This window comes from Macrotis lagotis, chromosome 8 (genome assembly GCF_037893015.1).
Source record: "Macrotis lagotis isolate mMagLag1 chromosome 8, bilby.v1.9.chrom.fasta, whole genome shotgun sequence".
In the NCBI taxonomy this organism is placed as follows: domain Eukaryota; kingdom Metazoa; phylum Chordata; class Mammalia; order Peramelemorphia; family Peramelidae; genus Macrotis; species Macrotis lagotis.
This window is the reverse complement of record NC_133665.1, coordinates 619929-638470: the sequence shown is the minus strand read 5'-3', so window position 1 is coordinate 638470 and position 18542 is coordinate 619929. Positions and strand designations below refer to the sequence as shown.

The 18542-nt window shown below is 36.7% G+C and overlaps 1 protein-coding gene across 1 annotated transcript in view; it reads right to left on the bottom strand.

Moving 5' to 3' along the window:
• The window catches only part of LOC141495157 (phospholipid-transporting ATPase FetA-like), a 234624-nt gene that overhangs the window by 100942 nt on the left and 115140 nt on the right, over nucleotides 1–18542 (bottom strand). Inside the window, exon 3 of the mRNA XM_074196153.1 lies at nucleotides 7154–7212. Within this exon, the coding sequence (XP_074052254.1) occupies nucleotides 7154–7212 (59 nt within the window). The remainder of the gene's footprint in view (nucleotides 1–7153; nucleotides 7213–18542) is intronic.

The window sequence follows — 18542 nt, the reverse complement described above, 5'->3', positions numbered from 1 at the left end:
AAAAGACCTCAGTGTCTGGTATCTTCTCCTGCCAAGTGATCTTCAGAACTTTCCTAAGACAATTTAAATGGAAACAATACAGTTTCCTGACATAATGCCGGTAGACTGTCCAGGGTTCACAGGCATACTACAATGAAGTCAGCACAATGGCTATGTATACCTTCAGTTTGGTAGTCAGTCTAATACCTCTTCTCTCCCAGACTTTCTTTTGAAGCTTCCCAAACTCTGAAACTAGCTATGGCAATGTGTGTGTCAACCTCATCATCAATGTGTACATCCCTGGAAAGTATACTGCTAAGGTGATTGAACTTATCCACAATATTCAAAACTTCTCCATTTGCTGTAATTGATATATGATATGGTGCTGGCTGATGAAGTGGTGCTGGTTGATGAAGCACCTGTTTCCTTGGTGTTAATTTTTAGACCAAAATTAGGACAAGCAGCAGAGAATTGATCCATACTTTGTTGCATCTAAGTTTCGGAGGCTGCATTGAGTGCATAATTACCTGCAAACAGAAGATCATGCATCAATACTCCCTCCACTTTGGTCTTGGCTTGTAGCATTTTCAAGTTGAGGGATTTACCATCAGTGAGGTAACTGACCTTGATGCCATGCTCATTCTCTGTGAAGGTGTTTGATAACATAGCTGAAAACATCTTGTTAAAAAATGGGACCAAGCACACAGCCTTGTTTCACTCCATTGGTGCCTGAGAAATCACAAGAGTATCGTCCACTATCCAAAACCCAGGCAAGCACACCATCATTAAATTGATGTACAATACTGATGAATTTCTATGGGAAATCAAATTTTGACATAATTTTCCATAAGCCCTCATGACTGACAGTATCAAAGGTCTTGGTCACATCTACAAACGTATACAGTCAGCAAATACCATATCAACTATTCCTTGGTCCTTTCTAAAGCCACACTAGCTCTCACCATAGGTTAACCATCTTCCAGGTGAACGATCAACCTAGTAAGGACTCTGAAAAGAATCTTGCCAGCAATGACTAAAAGAGAAATACCCTGCCATGGTCACAGGACAATCTATTCCCTTTTTGTCTCAAATATGGTGATGTCATTTTGGTCTGCTTCAATAATGAAGGACAAGAACAAACTATTCTATATTTCCCCATCATTTTCATCAAACTCGTCTTAAGGTTTGCTAGTATTCTGACCAAGATGAGCAAATGCAATGCCATAAACCAAATTCTGAAAGTTGCCCACTCTTTTTCTATTCCACTGTTGCCCATTGTGAATTGGCTCATTTTTCACTTCTCCTTAGACAAGTACTCTAATGTTTTGGTATTAATTCTTCTGTTAGTCATTTTGCCTTGGGGCCACTGCTTCTGTTGAATGTAAATATTTAACTTAGAGAGGATAAGCTTATGATCAGTCCAGCACCCTGTACTACACATTGCTTACTCCACTCTCACAAGGTATCTCTTACACTCATAGTCTATTAAATGCCAATATTTGCTGCAAGGGTATATCCATGAAATGTTATTATATTTAGTAAAACAGAAGACAGTGTTGATGAGGAGAAGGTCATGAGATGCACAAGTCTTCAGAGTAAATAACCATTGCTATTGCTGTTTCCAACTCCATTCCTCCCTGTCATGGCTAGTTGTCCAGAGCTACTCTAGGATTAAAGTCACTCAGAATTATAAGCTTGTCTTCTTTTGGCATAGAGATGATAGTGGTCTCCAGGTTTTCTTAAAATTTTTCTTTGACCTTATCAGGGTTCATCATGGTGAGAGCATAAGCACTAATTATGGTGGCATGGTGTTTTCCTGCAAGTGGTAATCTCAATGTCATGAGTCTGTCTTTCACTCCTTTTGATTGGTTTACAAGCTTGTTGATTAGATTAGTTTTGATTGCAAAATCTGTATCAGCTTCATGGAGCTTCCCTTCACTGCATCTACTCCAGAAAAATGTATATCCAGCTCCACTTCAGTAAGCTGGCCTTCATTTTCCTGTCCTTGTTTCACTCAAGGCTGTTATTTGGATATTAAACCTGCTGAATTCTCTAGCAAGAAGAGCTATTGTCTTTCAGATGTATTGGATTTTGTGTTGTCTATGAATGTGCACACATTCCATGAACTGATGGTAAGTGAAATCATTGTTGAAGAAGTTTTCGTACTTTTTTTTGTGTTTTGACTGCAGAGTGAGATCCCCATATGCCTAGGTAATCAGGCAAAGGTTGGGTAAGCAGAAAATTTTAAGGGCATTTTTTTCTAGCCCCTTCCTCCCACTAGGAGGTGAACAAGTGATATGAAAAGCCTCCTGATTTCCAGGGGGCTGCTGAATACCAGTGCTTATTCCAATGAGAAGACAATCCCATGGCATAGATCACCTGTGTGCAGAGTTCTAACTACAGCTCCCGATGTATATGCACCTGGTGCTTCATCACTCGCCTATTCACAGGACTTTGAAATAAGTAACAAATGGTAAAATGGTATGGGTGATTCCTTTTGATTTGAGTGTAAACTGGATTTAAGCGAGGTAGTTGCATGAAGTCATTGGCCTCACTCTTCCAGAGTCATCACAATTCAGTGGCATGACAGAGTCAAGACACTTGGTGATGGCTCAAGATGCAATGCTCTATGATACCTGCTTCAGTTACCATCATAAGCTAGAACAACTTATTTTCATCTTCCCATTCTACCAGGGTTAGATACACCTCCTAACTCATTGATAGATTTGGTTTAGCCTGTTTGCTGAAATGGTTTATTAGGATATGGTCTCTGTACATGATACAGCTTCTTGGAGCCACATATGAGAGTTGGTGGATCAAGTGGGCAGTAAAGGGGGAAAGCAGCCTTGAAATGGGCTTGGCAGCCCTCATACCAGAGAATTTTATCAATCTTATTATGCAGGTGACTCTCACATCTATAAATTCATTTCTATTCTTTCTTATGAGTTTCTGAAATTCATATATCCTAATCAAAGTTCATTATTCTCCCTTTCCCTCCACTTATTTCTCCTCTAAACTTCCTACTTTGGTTGAAGTCACTATTTTTCCAGAGTTCCAAGGTTCACATTTGGAATTCTCATCCTCATTTCTAGTATCCAATCAGTCACTATTATATCTTGTCTCATTTTCATTTACATAATGTGTCTTACATCCCTTTCCTCTTCATTTGCATGGATACCATCTTAGTTCAGGCTATCTTTAGCTCTTAACTGAGCTATTTTTTTATTTTATTTTAATTATTTTTGTTTTTTGCAAAGCATTGGAATTAAATGACTTACCCATTTCACACAGTAGTAAGTTTCAAGTGTTTGAGGCTAGATTTGAACTCGGGTCCTCCTGATTCCAGGGTGGTACTCTATCTACTGTACCACCTAGCTGGCCCCTTAATTAAATTATTGCAATAAGATTTCTAATTGGCCTATTTGTGGCCAGTCTCTCCCTTTTCTGATTAATCCTCCACCCAACTGCCAAAATAATCTTCCTCAGGGCAGCTTGGAGTCAGGAGGATCTGAGCTCAAATCTGACCTTAGACACTTAATACTTACTTAGCTGTGTGACCTTGGGCAAGTCACTTAACCCTATTGCCTTACTAAAAAATACCCCAAAACAAAACAACAAAATAATCTTCCTAAAAAACAAATTTGATCATGTTATTCCCTGTTAAAATAGTTTAGAATCTACTTAATGCCTTGAAGACAAAATACAAATTCCTCAGTGTGACATTTAAGGCCCATCACAGCCTGTTTCCAGTCTACCTTTCCTGCTTATTCTTTATAATTATGAGTATATCACAAGGCTCTACATTTAAGACAGACTGAACTACCTGAAATTCCTCCAACTCAGCATTTTATACCTTTTTCTACTTCCAACTTTTGAATAGGGCCTCCTTATCTTTACCTCATTAGTTTCTTCATATGTCATTTTTATAGGAAACCTTTCTTGATCTTCCTGTTTGTTAATGCTTCCTTCCTCTTCCTCTTTCTCAAAGGCTCATTTAAAAATATTTTATATTTATATTATATATATTTATTATTTTATATATTTATTTATATAGATTTACTATATTTATATACAAATATATGTTTTTTATTTATATTTTCATCTATTTACATGCATCTTTCCCAGGAGACTATAAACTCCTGGAGAGCAGAGATTGTTTTTGTTTTTGTTTTTTTACTTTATCTTTGAAATCCTGTGCTTAGCATAATGTTTAACACATAATACCTGCTTAATAAATTTTTAAAGAATTAGATTGAATTGGAAGGTGAAATTTAAAATTAAATATGGAATTTTGCACTCAACAAGCATTTTTTTTTTGTTCTTTTGCAAGGCAATAGGGTTAAGTGACTTGCCCAAGGTCACATAGCTAGGTAATTATTAAGTGTCTGAGGTCAAATTTGAATTCAACTCAACTCAACCATCCCAACTCTATCTACTGCACCACCTAGCTGCCCCCTCAACAAGCATTTTTAAAGCAGTTACTATGTTCTGGATACTTTGCTTAGCCATGGGGAATCAAATAAAGACAAAAGCATAATCTCTGCTTCTAAGGAGCTCCTACCCTAATGGAGGAAGTAACATGCAAATAACTTGTATATAAACATACAAACAAGGTAAATTTTAGCTAATTTCGGAAAGAAGGCAGTAGAAGTGACTAGAGAAAGATTTTCTGTAGAAGGACTTTGAAGGAGGCCTAGGGAAGACAAGAGGTGAGTAAGGAGAGCTCTGCAATGCCTGTGGGAATGCAGTTAGTGAAGAGAGGCAGAGCCAGAATGTGAGTTTGACATGCAATGAGGAGCCAGGAGGCCAATGTGACTGGATCACGGAGTATATGGAGTAAAGTAGAGTGAGGTAGGAAGGAGTCAAGCTGTGAAAAGCTTTCAATTCTACAGAGCACTTTATATTTAGAAAAACCTTGAGTTTATACCAAACTACTAATTATCAAGAAATCCAATAAAACCTATGGTAAGTGCTTTCTCCCACCCCAGAACTAAACAAGTGGTCATCAGATGCCAGAAGTTCAAGGGCAATAGGAAAAGGGGCTAGCTAGCAAGCTAGGGACGGTACAGGATAGTAGATCTTCTGACCACAGACTGTCAGGCACATCTTTAACCTGCAGGAGGCAGGCATGGAGGGTTCCCCTGAGAAAGATCCATAGTAGTCAGAAAATTCCTTAGATTTCAAAGGTGCTCAGACATGCCCAAAGGAAGGAGGAACAATCTGTGGCAGCACCCAGGGCATTCCAGGCTCAGCATTTCCAAGATGTCTATATATCCTTATGAGACACTAGAAAAAGTCCTAAAGATGCAGCCCTCTGAACCTTAAAGACCAAAGGGCAAATCCACAGTGTGGAAGGTGAGAGTAGGAACCCACATGACCTAGAGAGTCCAAGTACTGCATGGGTCAGAGTCTGACCTTGGTGCAAAGTCTTAATTACAGAATTAAAGACAGAGAAATAAAAAAAATCAAAGAAAATACCAATCAACATTATTGCCAATTAGAGCTTGTGTATCACTCAAATCTTGCCAGTGATGGTGTGCCCTCAGCTCCAGGGAGAGAGGTATTAACAGAAAAAAAACTGAGTATGATCCTATGGGAAAGAAAAAAAATGAATATTTAATGGAATGGAGAATTTTGAAGCATTTCTGATGAAAAGACAGAAGCTGAGAAAGAAATCTGAAATACAAATACAATGATGAATGAAAATCCAAAAGAAATTAAGCAAGAGTTAAAAAAATGAAATAAAAGATCTTGTGGAAAGACCTAGAAAGAGAATGGTTTAGAAAAGAAAGTGGTAGACCTATCTAAGCAATGGACACCTTGAAAACTAGAATAGACCAAACAGAAATCACAAGCTCTAGGAAAAGCAAGAAATATTATAGCCAAATCAAAAGATGGAAAAAAATAGAAAAAATGTATGATATCTGATATAAGAAACAACTGACTTGGAACATAGATCAAGAGTGAAACCTAGAATTTTTATTTAAAAAGACCAGACACTAAATTTCAAGAAATCATAAATGAAAACTGCTCATATCTATTAGAATGAGAGAGCAAAGCAAATATAGGAAGAATCCACTTATCACCTCTTAAAAGAAACTAAAAGGAAAAGTCCTAGGAACGTCACAGTAAAAATTCAGAGCTCTCAAGTAAAAAGAAAAAATATCGCCAGCATTTGGAAAGAAGTAATTCAAATACAAGGAAACAAAAACCAGTTTCTACTATAAAATTAGTGGAAATCTTGGAATACAGTATCCAAAATCCAAAAGGCTTCTAACATCTTATGTGAGTTTTTATAAACAAACCTCTCTTGGAAAAGGCCAGCACTGCCTTGCTGAGAGAGGAACAAGTATTTCTTGGAAGACTGTTCCTTCTGCTCTCAAGTTCTTTATACTCTCTAGTATGAAGGTAAGGGGCATAAGTATAAATGGAACCAAGTGTTCCTGAAGACAGCAGGGGTCTCTGTTAACAGTAACAGGGATGAGTTTCTTGTTGTTTGTCCTATGTTTTCAAAAAAGGACCAGTGACATCACAGAATGATGTCTTGACTAGAGTGTAAATTGGACTTAAGTGAAGGCAAGTTTCACAAAGTCACTTATTCACCTTTGGGGGAGAGAGGTACTTTGAAGAAGTGATAGCAGTGCTGGAGAGCTTAGGAACATGAGTAGGCAGAAAAGAGGATCAGTGACTTCTATAGCTAGTTAGGACTCTTGACTGCTTTCTTTGAGATACAGTTCAAATTCAGAGAGATTTTGCCCAAAAGCACACACACATACACACACACACACACACACACACACACACACACACACACACAAACACACTTCAGTTTAGTTACCATTTCCTACATGAGGCCTTTCCTGATCTCCCAGTTGCCAATAACAACCATTAAGTTTCATTTACTTTGAATATTTTTTAATCTTTTTATGTGTTTATATGTTGTTTCCCTCATAGATACTTCCTCATATAATCTCATTAAGGGAGGAATGGTTTCATTTGTCTTGGTATCCTCAGTGCTTAGCATGGAACTTGGCAAATGTAATAATGTTTGTTGACTGCTAGATTAATGATTTCCTTCATCTTCTAAGACCCACTCACCCAAGTAAAGGGTCCTGCAGGCTAATGTTCTGATCTTCTTACCATTACTTCAAATTGCCATAAGTTGTACACTTACCACATATTCAAATTTTTCATTGAATTCTTTGTTGTTGGCTTGCAAATGCCTCTCGTGTTCTGAAAAGGAGAAAAAAAATGGGTGAACAGAATATTCATCTATAGAAGCAGTCAAAGAAGGCTAGGTTCCTAATCTTTTTTGACAGAGGATCTCCAAATATAAATGTGATTTTCCTCTCCCTTAGTTTTTTAATTCCAGGAGTTAGTGAAATAACCTAATACAGATATTACCTATAAGAAAGCTAAAACTTCCAAGTGTTCATGTTTGCAGAATGAGGAAGACAGTAAAGGAAAAGAAGTTCAGGCTTCCTTAGTGAATCTCCTCTACTCATTATCCCAACATCTCTTACTTCCTAACTCATAGAGTCAAGCAGCAGATGCTGGTATTTTTTGTGGAATACATCAACTCAGTGTTTTCATATTACTTTACCTTCACATGGCAAAACTGCTGAGACTGTTCATTTTCCAAAAGTTTATGTTAGGCTTCACTTTTATAACTTTATCAGGACTGTTATGGCTCAGCAGCCACAGCTATTTGAAGGTCAAGAGAAGCAAGTTCTTCCCTACCAAAGCTTGTGGTATTATCAAATGGTTCTAGATCAGAAATAGATAGGACTTTATCAATAACATTAAAAAAATCATTTATAGGTGTTGCCTCCTCCTATGACTTTCTTGAGAAGTATAGTTTTTCTTTTCTATTTTTATTCTCAGCTCAAAATATAGTGCTTAGCATAGTAATCACTTAATAAATGCCTTTTTCATTCATTCACAGAGAAGAGATCAAATGAAACTTAATATTTAAATAAAATATAAGCTATTTGAGAGCAGGATAACATAATCACAAAACAAGAAAGAAGGGACATCAGGGCCTTCTAATCCAACCCATACCCAAAAAGAATGCCCATAAGTGGTTTCTGCTTAGAGATATTCAAGGTGGGAGAACCTATCACTTCTTGAACTTTTGGACAATTCTAATTATTAAGAAGTTTTTCCTAACTTCCAGTCTAAATTTATCTCTTTGCAACTTTCACCCATTGATTCTGGTTCTGCCTTCTATGGCCAGAAAAAATCAAATCCTTTCTCCACATGATAGCTTAGTTACTTGAAGTAAACTATCACATTCCTTCTTATAGCTTTCTTTTTTCCCAAGCTAGAACATTCCCAGTTCCATGGACTAAGGATCTTTTACTGTACTTGTGGTTACTCTACTCTGGACACTGTCATATCAATGTCCTTCTTAAATTGCTTCCCAGAGCTTAATGAAATATTCCAGGTGAGATATGACAAGAACAGAGTACAGTGAAACTATACCTGCTTCATTCCTGGAAACCATGCTTCTCAATGTAGGCAAATAGTTTTAACATTATTCTTATTGAGCAAAAAGTCCCATTTAAATCTTTAGATCTTTTACAGACAAACTGCTATCTAGTCATGAGTATCTCATTCCTATGGAGTTTTTCCTTTTTAATTTTTTTTTTTTTTTTTTTTTTTTAGTTTTTGCAAGGCAATAGGGTTAAGTGGCTTGCCCAAGGCATTAAGTGTCTGAGGTCAGATTTGAACTCAGGTACTTCTGACTCCAGGGCCGGTGCTCTATCCACTGTGCCACCTAGCTGCCCCCCTTTTTAATTTCAACCCACTGTCAAGATCTTTTTTCCATCCCAACCATAATCCATTATGTTGCTTATCCTTCAAAGCTTAGTGTATTCTACAAATTTGATCAGCATGCCATATTCTCTTATACTTCTAAATGGCTTCTGATTTTATCATTCAACTGAAATTCATTTCTCCAAAGTTAAGAAGGATCTCTTTAATTGACACACTTTTCTCCATCCCCCTTCTACTGGAAACTCTCCCTCGGCAGGGTTTTTGTTAAAAGAGAGAAAAGAGGTGATAGCAATTTGTGAAGATTATCCAATGCATTCATTTAGCTTTCTCATTTAGCTTAACTCAGGAGTTTCTACTCTGACACTGGATTCTCATGCCTCACATTTGTCCCCATCAAGTAATGTCTGCTACTTACACTTATTTTTGATCTGAACTCCTATCTGAAGTTACGATTTAGGCCTTTACTGTATTTCTAATTATGCCGTCCTTGTCCAGACTCTGGATATATCTCTTCATTATCCTTTGAGGAATTCTGATCTTTCCTTGGCCGGATTCCCTATCTTCACTGTTTCCCAATAAAGTTAATTAAAGTGTATAAACTGATTAGCTGTCTTGATTCTCAGTTGCTACACAGTGGCAGGAATGCCTCACCTATACTCTATCATACTTGTGTGTTAGAGATGGTTGATTGGGATTGACAATTTGGAAAGTAACCTGAGCTAGGAAATCAGTAATATATTTGTCCTATCTCCCCTACCTACACAGTTATGTCTTATAAAGAATAAAAAAAAAAGAAGTAGGAAAAAAGCAAAACTAGTCAACATATCAATTAAATCCATCAGGACATAAAGGATTCTATAGTTATTGTTTCCTACTTCTACAAGGAAGAGAGGGAGGGAAGCAAAATTTCATTTTCCTTTTCAGGGTCAATCTTGGTCATTATAAGTGACAACATTAGGTTTCAAGTTTTTGTTGTTTTTAACATTTTTCTATATTGTTATAATCATCATGTATACTATTTTTATGGCTCTTCTTCCCCCCCCCACTTTTAGACTAGTTTTTCTTTAGACTTCTCCCAAATTCTAATCTTATTCATCAGTAAATCAGAGGAAAGACAGCTGCAAAAGAACCAGTTTTAGCAACTGGTTTCTAGGCAATTTGCTTCAAACAAATTGATAAGATCAGAGAAACAAATAGGGGCTGGGATAAAACTCCCAAAGGTTAGAATCACGGATAAGTACCTGAAGAATAAAGGAAACAATTGTAAGATATTAGATGACATAAATGCCAGAAAAGGAATCTTTTGAAGTAGGCAGGGAAACTTTTCACAATGGAAAATTAGAGTAAAAAGCAGGTACTAGAGGAGTTTAAAATCCTAATAACTATGGTACCCCAAATCTATAGTGGGTAAGAAGCCAAAAACAGCAGCTGAAGGAAAGGAATTAGTAGAGATCTGGGATGAAGTCACAGCTTACAAGAACCACAACAAGGGTAGAGTCAATATGGTGTAGAGGCAGCAATGCAGCTGCATTTTCTCAACATTCCCCTCCAAACAACTTAAAAAGAATACCTTAAATCATATTTTGGAGTGGCAGAGCCAACAAAAGATCAAGATAAGAAAATTTTCCTAAGACGACTTAGGAAGTCAACAGAAAAGACTGTGACACTGCATAGAAGCAGCACTCAATGGTGAGTGTTGAGATGGCTGCAAAAGCAGCATGGCAGCAGCAACTTCAGGAACTCTTGGCCCAGAGAAGGTAAGGAGGCCAAACAACTGATCAGAAAGATAATACAAGGGACCCCTTTGCTGGCACTGGATATTTTACTACCCACAGTTCTGGGTTGCAGTTCCAGAATGGAGAGGAGCACTTGTGGCTGGAAACAAGAGAACGGGGCCCTGGTTGCAACTTCCAAGGCAGCACTATCCCTTGTGGCTACAGTAGAACAGGGGACCTGGTAATAGTTCCTGGGCCATGAGAAGCACTAACACTTGTGACTGAAGTGACCAGTGGTCCTTCATGGTTAAGACAAAATGGAAAACTTGCAGACCCCCAGAACTAGCTCTAAAAACACTAGCATGAAAAAAGTCTGAAGCTTCAGACAGATCCTCATTCCCAGGTAAGCAGAGCCCAAATTTAACACAAAATTTAAAGTAAAAAATAGGCTGGAAAAAATAAGCAAACAACAGTAAAAACAAATGAACTTGACTATAAAAAGCTACTATGGTGACAGGGAAGTCCAAAATACAAACTTAGTAGAAGACAACAACATGAAAAGAACTAGGACAAGCAAAACCTCAAAGAAAAATACTAATCTGACACAATCCCCAAAAGAATTCCTGAAACAATTAAAGAAAGAGATAAAAATGATAGAGGAAAAATTAAGGAAAGAAATGAGTGATGTAATAAAATTGTGAAAAGAAAACTAACAGCATGGTGAAAGAGGCCCCCAAAATACAGAAAAAATAACTTAAAAAAACTGAATTGGTCTAATGGTAAATGAGGCACAAAAATTGAATGAAGAAAAGAATACCTTACAAAACAATTGGTCAAATGGAAAAAGAAGTTCAAAAGTTAATGGAAGAAAATAATTCCTTAAAAATTAGAATTGAAAAAATTAAAAAAAATTAGAACTGAGCAAATAAAAGCTAATGAATCCATGGGACTTCAAGAAACAACAAAACAAAGTACAAAGAAAGAAAAAAAATAAAAGAATATGTGAAAAATCTTTTTGTCTAACTGACCTAGAAAATAGGTAGAACTGAGATAATTTAAGAATTGTTGGACTACCTAAAAATTCATGACCAAAAAGTGAGCCTTAGACATTACATATCAAGAAATTATCAAGGAAAATTCCCCCATTATCTTAGATACTAAGGGAAAAATAGAAATTAAAATAATCTACTGATCACCTCCTGAGACACCAAAATGAAAACTCCTAGGAACAATAAATCCAAATTCCAGAGTTTTTATGTCAAGGAGAAATTACTGCAAGGAGCCAGAAAGAAACAATTCTCTATCAAGGAGTCATAGTCAGAATCACACAAGAGTTAACAGCTTCCACATTCAATAACCAAAGGGGTTAGAATATGATATTTCAGAAAGCAAAGATGCTAAGATTATAACCAAGAATCACTTATTTAAACAAAACTGAGTATAATCCTTCAGGGGAAAATGGATATTTAGTGAAATTAGAGAACTTTCAAGCATTTTTAATGAAAAGACAAAACTGAATAGAAAAATTTACATTCAAACATAAGACTCAATAGAATCACAAAAAGGTAAGAAATCATAAGGGACACAATAAACTGACTTTATATGGAAAAATAATACATGTAGCTGCTAAGAACTTTATGATTACTGGGGTAGCTAGGAGCCTTCATAGACAGGTACCTACATTGGCATAGGTGTGAATTATGTTGGCATGATTTTGAAAAATAAAGGATGCACTAAGAAGAGGAAGAGAGAGGTAGAATGGAGAAAAAATTCTCACAAAAAAAGGCGTGTAGGAAAAGAGTTTTTATAGTGGAGGGTAAAATTGGGGGGGGCAATGCTTGAACTTCACTCTCATTGGAATTGGTTCGAAGAAGAAAGACTATATATTTACATATATCTTACATACACATATTTAAATGCACACACGTAGACATACATAAACACATTCAATGAGTTGGGCACAGATACCTCTTACCCAGTAGAGAAATAGGAGGGAAAAGCAATAAGAGAAAGGAAGGGATGATGATCAAAGGAAGGACTGATTAAGGGCAGCAGTGGTCAGAAGCAAAACAGGCTTTTTTAGGAAGGACAGGATAAAAAAGAGAAAATGGGATGGGGGAGAAATGCATAGTTAGTAATCATAACTGAAAATGTGGATGAGATAGAGTCACCCATAAGATGAAAGTTTAAAGCAGAATGGATTAGAGCCTAGAATCCTACAAAAAAGGAGACCAATTAAATAAAAAAATACAGAATCTATTATATTTCAGATGAAGTTAAAAAGACAGGGGTAGCAATCATGATCTCCGACAAAGCAAAAGCAAAACCAGACCTCAATAAAAGAGATGATCAAGGAAACTACATTTTGCTAAAAGGCACCACAGACAATAAAGTAATATCAAAAAATTCTGAAGCAAATTTCTCTGATAAAGACCCTCTCATTTCTCAAACATAAAGGGAATTGAATCAGTTTTATAAAAAATAAGAACCATTCTCCAATTGAAAAATTGTAAAATAGGCAGGTTTTAGGAGAAGAAATGAAAATTATTTATAGTCATATGAAAAATGCTTTAAATCGCTATTGATTGCAGAAATGAAAATGAAAATAACTTTGAGCTACTACTTCACACCTAACAGAAATGACAAAATGTTGGAGATATTGAGGGAAAATAGTTACACAAATGAACTGGTTCAACCATTCTTAATTTGAAACTATGCCTAAAGTATTATAAAGCTGAACATATCCTTTGACTAAACAATACCATTATTAGTTCTGTATCCCAAAGAGATCAAAGAAAAAAGTACCTAAACATACAAAAATATTTAAAGTACCTCTGTGTTGGCAAAGAATTAGAAATTGTATGGATGCTCATCAATTGGCAATGGCTGAACAAGTTGTGATAAACAATTTATGATGTAATACTATTGTACTATAAGAAATGATGAGAGTGATGGCTTCAGAAAAAACATGGGAAGACCTACATGAACTGATGAAAAATGAAATGAACAGAACAGTAAAAATAAACAATTGTGAAAGACTACTCTGATAAATATGATCCATAAATCCAAAGAACTCACGATAAAAAAATCGTTCAAGCTTCTGTGAGAGCACTGATGAAAATGATGCAATCTAAAGAACAATTCCCTCACTTTATGCTTCTTGCTTTTTTGTGATATGGATCATTTTTGCATGATTTCACATATATGATTGATATATTGTTTGCCTTCTCAGTGAGTGAGGTAGGGTTGAAAGGAGGGAGAGAATTTCAAACTCAAAATTTTAAAAAAATTGTATAAAAAGTATAAATTACATATGTACACATATATTTTAAAGAATAACATAGCTTTGGGGAAGTAACAACCTAAATGAGTCTATTTTCTTTTCCATAAAATGGATATAATAGAAATTATGCTACCTACTTCACAGGGTTTTTGTGATAAAAGTATTTTGTTAACATTAAATTGCTATATAAGGGAATTATTGCTTTATTATCATTTCATCCAAACAGAACTGGGATGAAATTGAAGCAAGAACTAAAAGATGAATCAGTGAAGGGTTTAAGAAAAAATCAAATTTACTTCTTTTTACAGTTCCTTAAAGACCCAAACTATCTACTCTAATAGGATTATGATTTCTCACTTTTTAATTTTCCCCTTAGACTAAGTATTGTATTTACTAGTATCAAAAAACTTTGAAAAATCTTAAAAGAGGGGGCAGCTAGGTGGTACAGTAAATAGAGCATCGACCCTGGAGTCAAGACAACCTGAGTTTAGAATTCTCATGTTTTTACTTAGATGTGTGACTGAGCAAATCATTTAACCCCACTACCTTGTAATAACAAAAAAGCCAAAAAAAAGAAGAAGGAAAGAAAATCTTAAAAGAGGTTTATGTGTATAATTTACAGAAGGCAAGAAAAAGAGGAATTATAAGCTTAGCTCTCTAGTGATTTAAAGAGAGGACTGAGAAATATCTTGGAAGAAGAAAGGGTAGTAACAATAGGATAGCAAATGGTTGTTAAAATCAGAGCTAAAAGATTTTTAAAAAATTGCAAAATCCAAAATTTCAGTTAGAAGGAACATCAGCAGCCATCGAGTTAGATCCAAACATATACAGGAATCACTTTTATAACACAGCTGACAAATTAATAGGGAGAAACTACTATTTTGCAAAGTAGTCCATTACATTATTGATAGTTTTAATTGTTAGGAAGTTTTCCTTTACATCAAGCTCAACTTTAATCTTTGATTCTAATTCTGCCTTAAGAACCAAGGAGAAAAGAAGCAATGTCAGAAAGGAAGATTGAAACAATTTGCCTTAACTTGATCTAGGACTGGTCACTAGGAGAACTTCCTGGTGCAGATTTCAAGATAAGAGATGATGCTGAGAGCTCTCAGCATCCTGGGAGCTCCACAATGACCAGTTTCTTCTTTTCTGAGGTGTAAGATGTGGAGCTGCTACACCCTCTCCAGTCATCGAGAAAGAGTTCATCTGGAAATTAACAAGACAGTTTAGAAGGGAGGAAAGAAGGTGGAGGAAGATACTGAAAATGGGGAAGAACTGAATGGTTTACAACTGAAGGACATAGTATAGAATAGTTAGAATAGTTCTAATACTTCTTAGAATAGTTCCAAACGAGCCACTTGCCTTTGGAGGTAAAAAATCCAATGTTGCCTGGATAAATACTTAATTGTATCAGGTTATTTATACGAGGAATGAAAGCACAAACTGAAGGCAGCCAACTACAATTTATTGTCCATCTGACAATAGAGTTAACACAAAGAAGAGGAGAAATTAAGGGAAATGATATACTTCCTTTACGTTTGGTAGCAGGGCTGCGATATCTGACATGGCCTACATAAATATTAAATGTTTCAAAAATGTTTCCTTCTTTCCTTCCTTCCTTCCTTCCTTCCTTCCTTCCTTCCTTCCTTCCTTCCTTCCTTCCTTCCTTGTTTCTTTCTAAACATGATCCTTCACCCAACTTTCCTATATCTGTCTGTTGGTGGTTCCCTCAAGGTTCAAAAACCTCAGTGGTATCTTTGGTTCTTTCCCTCCCCTCTATATTTTGCCAAGTCTTGTAAATTCTACATACCTAACATCTTTCACCTCAGCATCCTTTGCTCCAGTTACATTATCTTCATTAGAGTTAAGATTCTCATCAGCTATTACCTGGACTATTGTAGTAGTCTCTTAACTGGTCACCCTGCCTCTGCCTCTATACTTTTCTTTCTCCAAAACAAAGCTGCCCAAATAATCTTCCTTACATCCAGGTCTAACTGTGTAACTCACCTATTAAAAAATCTTCAGGGACTTTCTATTGCCTCTAAGATAAAATATAAGCTTTCTATCTTTCCAATTAAGATCCTTCACTATCTGGCTCCATTCACCAAATGCAGCTTTATTTCGCAATATCTTCTCTTTTATGCACACTAAGTTTTAACTCAGCTGGAAAGTTAGCTGTTATGTGAACTAAAAGTGTCAACTCTCGTGCCTAAAATGGACTCCTTTTTCATCTCTACCTTTAAGAATATTTCTCTTCTGGAGGGAATCAGGAAAATTAGGAACACAAATGTACTATTGGTGAAGTTGGGGAATGTCTGAATTAGGGAATGTCTGAATAAGTTATGATTTGTGATTGTGATGGAATACTGTATGAAATTATGAACAGAATGTTTTTAGAAAAACTTGGGAAGATATATGAATTTACTCAAATGAAATAAGCAGAACCAGATCATTGTACATAATAATATAATATTGTAATCATGATCAACTCTGAAAGACTTAGCTATTCTGATCACTACAATGATCCAAGATAGTTCTAAAGGACTCACAAAGAAAAATGCTATCCTCGTCCAGAGAGAGAAGTGTAGATTGAAACATATTTTTGATTGTTTTATTTTTCTTGCCTTTTTTGCAACATGGCTAATATAGAAATTTTTTATAAGATTTCACATGTAAACTTGATATACTGCTTGCGTTCTCAATTGATTGGGGAGGAGCTGAAGGGAAGAAGAGAATTTGGAACTCAAAATTTTTTACAAATAAATTTAAAATAAATAATTTTTCAGGATGTCTATCAATTGGGGAATGGCTGAATAAGCTGATATGTATGAATGTAATGGAATACTATTGTTCTTTAAGAAATGATAAGCAGGGAAGAGTCAAGTTAGAGGAGTTAAAGGCAGGGATTCATTTGAGCTCTTCCCCAAATCACTGCATATACCTTTAAATAACAACTAAAAAAATTATAGTGACAGAATCCACAAAAAAAAAAAAATGGAGTGAAACAATTTTCTGGTTCAAAACAACTAAAAAGGTCGGTAAGGAAGATCTGTTAGAACAGGATGAAAGAGGAGCACAGTCAAGCATAGGCCATGCCAGCACAGATCTAGTCCCAACAAACCAGAAGTGGGACTACACAGTCATTGAATCAGCAGCGACAATGGCTGTTTCTGAAGCTGTCAGCTCCTGTCAGTAATGGTGTTGAATTCCTAGTTAGAAGGAGATTACAGGGGTCTCTTTACTAGCACTGTTGCTTTACCCATACTCAAATCTGTGTTGCAGTCCTGAGTGGCAATCTCAGGGCAAAGGAGGAGCAGAAGTATATTAGTGCTTAAAGTCACAGGGGAGCAGGGAACCCTCCTCATGGGTACAGGGCAGAAAAGAGTGCTTGTGGTCACTCACAGCACAGCTCGGGAGATTTCCTTAGATCACACCACCTTGGAAGAATTGAAAATTTAAAGGTCCCTGGAAGGGGTCTGAAAATAGCTGCACAAAATTTCTGACACTTGGGACAAGGTCCCCTCCACATGGAAGCAAAGTTCTTCTTTAACAGAGTTAAAACTCAAGTAATAGAATGGGGGAAAGATCAAAAAGAAAAATAATTCTGATCATTGAAAGTTACTATAATGACAAGGAAGATGAAAACATACACTCAGAAGAAGATAACAAAGTCAAAACTCCTGTACCCAAAGCCTCCGAGAAAAATATAAATTACTCTCAGGCCAAAACCTCAAAATAATTTTGAAAATCAAGTAGGATAAGTAGAGGAAAAATTGGGAAGAGAAATAAGAGCAATGCAAGAAAAATCATGAAAATCAGATTACAGTTTGATAAAGGAAACAAAAAAAATCAAAGAAAATAACATCTTAAAAAAAGGCAGGACTTCAAGCCAAGATGGCAGAGAGAAGACAGGCACAGTTCTAAAGTTTCCTGATCTTTCCCCATCTATGATGTGAAACAAACCTCTTAACAGAAATCCGACCCGCACAACCCATAAAGAAAAGCCAGGAGAAAGAACATCTACCTCAGGATTTTTCTTTTGTAGCCCTGGGTGAGTCTGGGCACAGAGGGTGGATCACCCCAGATCAGCCAGATTAGAGGCTGAATTGGAGCTGGGGAGCCTGAGGGCCCGAGAGGCATACCTGCTTGATCACTGGTAAGGCTAGATGGATGGGGGGGGACACTTGAGTCAACTAGGGAGTAGAGGCACTGGAGTCATTGCTGACCCTCTGGAGCTTGCTGACAGGGCTGGGGGGAGAGTTCTGGTGCAGGAGAGCTGTGCACACCATCCCTGGGCTCCTCTGGTCTGAGGAACTCTGAGTCCATGCCTCCATTGCAGCTGAGGCCTCTTCCCAGAACAAACACAATCACAGACTACTTCTGCCTCAGGCACAAGTGTGTGAGCAGTAGAACCAGCTCAGCTGACAATAGGGAGAGGAATGACCTCACCCCAGGGTAAAACCCAACATTGATAGAAGGCAAAAGGATTCAATAGCATCAATCCCTCCCTTCAAGCTAAAGGAGAAGGCCTCAATCAAGGGCACAGACAAACCAGAGAAAGCAACCAGCACCTCCTACTGGCCAGCCAGAGAAATTGCACTCAATGAGTAAAACCTCTAGGGATCCCAACACCAAACCCCTGTGAACCAGCCCCTCCCCAACTCAATGAAGAAAGGTCAGCAGAAAGGTGGATCCATAGAAAAATTCTTGGAAGGAAAAGACTCTAACTCAGAGAGACCTAGAATCTCTGAGGAGAATATGATCTGGTCTCCAGAACAGAAAGACAT